The sequence below is a fragment of the Glycine soja genome, chromosome 12, assembly GCF_004193775.1.
Source record: "Glycine soja cultivar W05 chromosome 12, ASM419377v2, whole genome shotgun sequence".
NCBI lineage: Eukaryota > Viridiplantae > Streptophyta > Magnoliopsida > Fabales > Fabaceae > Glycine > Glycine soja.
The window spans coordinates 37995500-38000371 of record NC_041013.1 but is presented as its reverse complement, the minus strand read 5'-3'; the positions used below and the strand labels follow the sequence as shown (position 1 = coordinate 38000371).

The 4872-nt window shown below is 34.9% G+C and overlaps 1 protein-coding gene across 1 annotated transcript; it reads right to left on the bottom strand.

Moving 5' to 3' along the window:
* Positions 1-255: 255 nt before the first annotated feature.
* On the bottom strand, positions 256-2718 carry LOC114378649 (high affinity nitrate transporter 2.4-like). Its single transcript, XM_028337296.1, has 3 exons — positions 1909-2718; positions 1319-1434; positions 256-1224 (listed from the first exon to the last, which is right to left on the bottom strand). Exons 1-3 carry the CDS (start codon positions 2716-2718, stop codon positions 558-560), a joined length of 1593 nt encoding a protein of 530 aa, XP_028193097.1. The 3' UTR covers positions 256-557.
* Between the last annotated feature and the right edge of the window lie 2154 nt (positions 2719-4872).

Genomic DNA, 4872 nt, shown 5'->3' with positions numbered 1-4872 from the left:
GCAAGCTGGCCTAGCCAATCTGACTCACTCACTGAGTAAACCCTCTTCAGTAATATTTTCAAAGTTTTTCTTCTTTAACCTAAAAATCCAAATAAGTTCAACATTATGCATTTAGTACTGTTGAATAGCAATTAACAATTACCTCGCGTTAGTATATGCTTGGTCGTTTATAATTATTATATATTCCGTGGTATGTTCTATGCCTCACAAAATGAGACAGGTTAGTTTCTCCTAAAAAACTCAACAATGATTGAGTTGCCTTGCAAAGAGTACAATATCAATATTATTTTTGATTCCATTTCAATTACAGAATATACAACTGATACTATTGATACCCAGAATCAAGATCTGCATTGACATATTGATTATGACACTTACCACAAGTAGACAACTCTCCTACATGCACCACACGCAAACCAGAACCAGAACATTCTATGTCTACATGTTAAAAGATTTTTTTTATTAGAAAAAGCTTCTTCACTCATGGTTCTTCATTCCCAATACTGTTCTCTGTAATTATGTTTCATGCAGTCTTAAACTTCAGATATAGTTGATGGCTAGACATGAGTGGGAGTTGCATTCGGAGGTGTTGGTGCTGAAGCCACTCGCTTTCCTCTCTCGGATCGGCTATTCTCAGCAAACTTGAGACTTTGCTGATGCAAGCCTTTCTGCCTCTCTTCCTCATTCCATTCAGAGGTGTAATAGAATTCTTCAGTGGATTTGTTGACATCTTTTGATGGTGGTAGGAACATGCTACCCCACTGTGGAAAATGAACAACACTCACAGGAAGAGTGCAAGCCACTATCATCACACCCATCAAGGAGAGACCTGTGGCAGTGGAGAATTTGGATGTTGAAAAGAAGACCAATTGGGTGAGGCCAGACCCAAAGTTCCCACCTGCACCAGTGAGACCTGATATGATCCCCAATGACCTTCTTGAGATGAAGGGAATGATGCCAAAAGTTGCACCACATGCAGCTTGAGCTCCTAAAGAGAACAGGATCATAGCCAAAATAGCAATAGGAAGAGAATTGGCTCGGCCAAGCCAAATACAGAAAACCCCTCCTAATGTTTGGAGGATCCAAAGGGTCCAGAGTCTTCCCCTCATGCCAAACAATCTGGCTGCAACATCAGAAGCATATCCACCAAAGGGTCGAGCAACTAAGTTTGCCATTCCAAATGAAGCAGCAATGATTCCAGCAGTGTGCAGCTTCAGATTAAACCTGTTTCACATTAATTCATTATGTAAGGTTGAAAACACCAAGAGTAATTAAATTAATGCAAATAATATTTGTGATGCCTTTGAGCTGAACTAACCTGTCATAGAAATACTCAGCAATGACATTGTCAGTTGTCAATTCAACTCCCATTGAGTACCCATAGAGGAGGGCAAAAATCCATGTCCTGTAATTTGTTATGGCATACCATAGCACCTGAACAAAAAATTGAAATTCATTACTTAATTCAAGATTTTTTCTCTCCCCCAAAAAATCACTTGATAGAAAAGTCAGGCATAAAAATAAGAATAAAATAATACATACACTCATCATGTAAAGATTCTTTACACTATCATTCAATTGCTAACGATTATATATGGATGCAGTTTGTGTAAATCTTTTTTACACTTATTAAATAATATAAACACCATATTAGATTCTAATGATTATATATTTATAGTGTAAAACAGTTTTATAGTCTCATTTAATTACAAATTATTGTTAGTATGATTTTTACAAATTATTGTTAGTATGATTTTTAAGATATTTGTTGTAAAAGTCAATCATCTTATCATATATAATAAATCTGAATGAATGACATGATAAAATTATTTTAGAAGGCACTTTTTGAACATATTATCTATGTTCTCAAAGAATTAATATACAAATGAAGAATAAGAGACTACTAACCTTGGAAAACTTGTCTTTTGCTACATCACCCTTCTTCTGCAAGGCCGCAAGGTTTCCATCAGGCAAGTCCTGGCCTAGAGTTAGGACAAGGATCCCCATGATGACATGCATGAAACCCGGTACAAAGAAGGCTATCCTCCAAGCAGTGAAGGGAGTAGCCCCAGCTCTTCTGATAAGCTCATACACCAAAGGCATTATGAGCTGAGTGGCTCCACCACCCATGTTCCCCCACCCCGCAGCAGTTCCATTCGCAAGCCCTATAATCTTACTGTTGAACATCGTGCTCATCCAGTACTGGCATGACACGAACGTTGCCAAGGAGAACCCTATCAAGAACCGAACCATTATGTACCCCGCAGCATCTTTCACAAAGGACATGCAGAACACGGTTGGGGCCGAGAGCATGATGAGGAAGGCACAGCCATAACGTGGACCTAATAGGTCACAGACCGCACCCATTGCAAGCCTAGAGAAGATGCTTCCGGAGACAGAAGCAACCCCGGCGTTTCCAATGTCGCTTTTGGTGAGGTTAAGGTTGTCGCGGATGATGGGGACAAGAGGGGCTGCTGCGAAGGTCGAGACGAAGCAGGTGAAGAAGGAGATCCAAGAAAGGTGGAAGGTTCTCATGTGGGGATTGGCCATGGAGAAGAGTTTGAAAATCTTGGCCTTGTGCTCTGAGTCTACTGGGAGAGCAAATTTGGCTGTGGTGTCTGTGGGGACAATTGGAGAAGCAATTGAGGCTACGAATGTTTGTTCTCTTCCTGTTACTCCATGCATGGAGCTTCCAGGAGAACCCTCAATCTCAGCCATTTTATCTTAATAACCGTGGAACATTAACCACAGAGAACTAAGCAAGAGGATTGAAGTAGCAAGAGATAGAAAAGGAAGAAACTGTTGGTGTTGTGAAGGGTACAAGAAAGGAGTGTGGTGCATGTGTTTTTATAGTAGGGGTAGGCGTTGACTAAGTACGGCAGAATTTACCTAAAGATAAAATAATTAAAGTTTGCTTTAAGCTTAAAAAAAATTATTTACTATTCATTTTTATAAATCAAAGAAATCTCATATATTAACAAAAAAATCTATGTATGTTATCAAAAAGTGTATTATATAACTGTTAGTCTATCATATAATATTTTTCTTAAATTTTATTTTAGCCTCACTCTTTATACATCATGTGTACCAGTATGCTAAAAGCCAAGTGGATTCCCAAGGCCCGTGGAGGTTTAAACAAAGTATATTCAGTAACCCATTTCGCCGCATATACACAATGGAACGGGTAAAAGACTAATGGCATATCCCAAAGGCAAAGAATCTTATCATAATGAATCCTATTTAATTAATTATCAGTTATTATCTTATTTAAATAAGAACTTCCCTGCTAGCTGCTACACGCTTGTGCTGTGCATGTTTTCATTGGAGTTCATTACCCGCGTAGTAGCTGTAAATTTGAAGTAACCGACCAGGCCTATAAAAATCATAAGATGATACTTATTATATAATTTAACAGTCAGGTTTATAAAACCTTTATTAGATATATAAAATTAAATTATGTATCTATACAGACTATATATACTGCTTACTTTTAAAGTTTGTACGCCCCAACCTTTTAAACACATGGTAATCTAGTAAAGTATAAGAGGGAAACACATTAATTCAAAACTTCATATATAATTATATGATTCAAAACTTAATAATATGTATTTGCTGTTTCTTTAATTAGGTCCGAGTTAGGCAGCAAAATGCTTCTCATGCGCCCTTTATTTGGTCTTTGGATAGTTGTTCGAATTGACTAGTTGTTTGATTCCACGTCGAATAGTAGGCAAAAACGCATGTAAAGGACGTGGAAATCCAAATCAACAACTACTACTACTTATAGCTTCTCTCTAAACGTGAGAATAAAACACAAGTTTTTTTTCTTACATAATGAGAACCGAACAAGCTATATGCTAGTTAAAGTATATGGTGGCTAGGGTAAGAGATGAGTTGTGGAGTTCAATTACTTTTATAGATCCTTTCGGCTATAATCTGATTGATGATATATAGGATAAGTGAAGATCGTGTGACTATCTTTCTTGTGATATGATAGTTCTCTTTTGGTGGTAGAGTTAAAATCTTTCAATTATTTCCCAGTTGTCAAGAGTTTTTGAGTTATTTGTTTTTTTTTCCCAACAAAATAAATTATTCAACCAACCAAGCTTTACTGTACGTACGTCTTGGTGTGAAACTTACTGTGATCAATTTTATGACTATTATTACTTACTACAGTATTTGTGATAAGTTTGATGACAAACTTTAAAGAGTTAATTAATATGACAACAATCGAAATATAGGAGATTAATTTAATGACTCGGACTTTTATAAAATTAATTATTTTATTGTTGTTATTATTTGCAGAAAAGCATATATAACTTCAAAAAATAAATTAAAACTTTCTCTTAAGAAAATATACACGACTCTTCTAAAAAAAAGAAAATAGACAAGACTTAAGACTTATAAACTTACAGCTGTGGTTTCACTTGCAATTGCCTAACGACAACCAAGGGAGATATAATTATTCAATTATTCAACCGAAGTTACTTAATAACTGTAATTCTTTGACAGGAAAAGGGGAGGGGGATAGGTTTGTGGATTTCAATCTTTCCTATTAAAAAATAAACTAACAAATAAATAATTAATATTTTTTGTAAATTAAAAAATAAAAAAATAATGATTGATGAAAATAATTATGACAGAATTATATTTAAAAGATAAAGCATTCAAATTATTTTGAATTACAAATTTCATAGTAAAAATGTATTTTATAATAGGTGGAATCCATTTTTTGTAATGTACTTTTCTAGTTTCAAAATAAATGTCGTCTTAATTTATTTTTCACAAATTAAGAAAAATTAATAAATAAAAAAATAATTTTATAAAATTAATCTTATTAAATGGATGAAAGAAAATAATAATATTAATATTAGA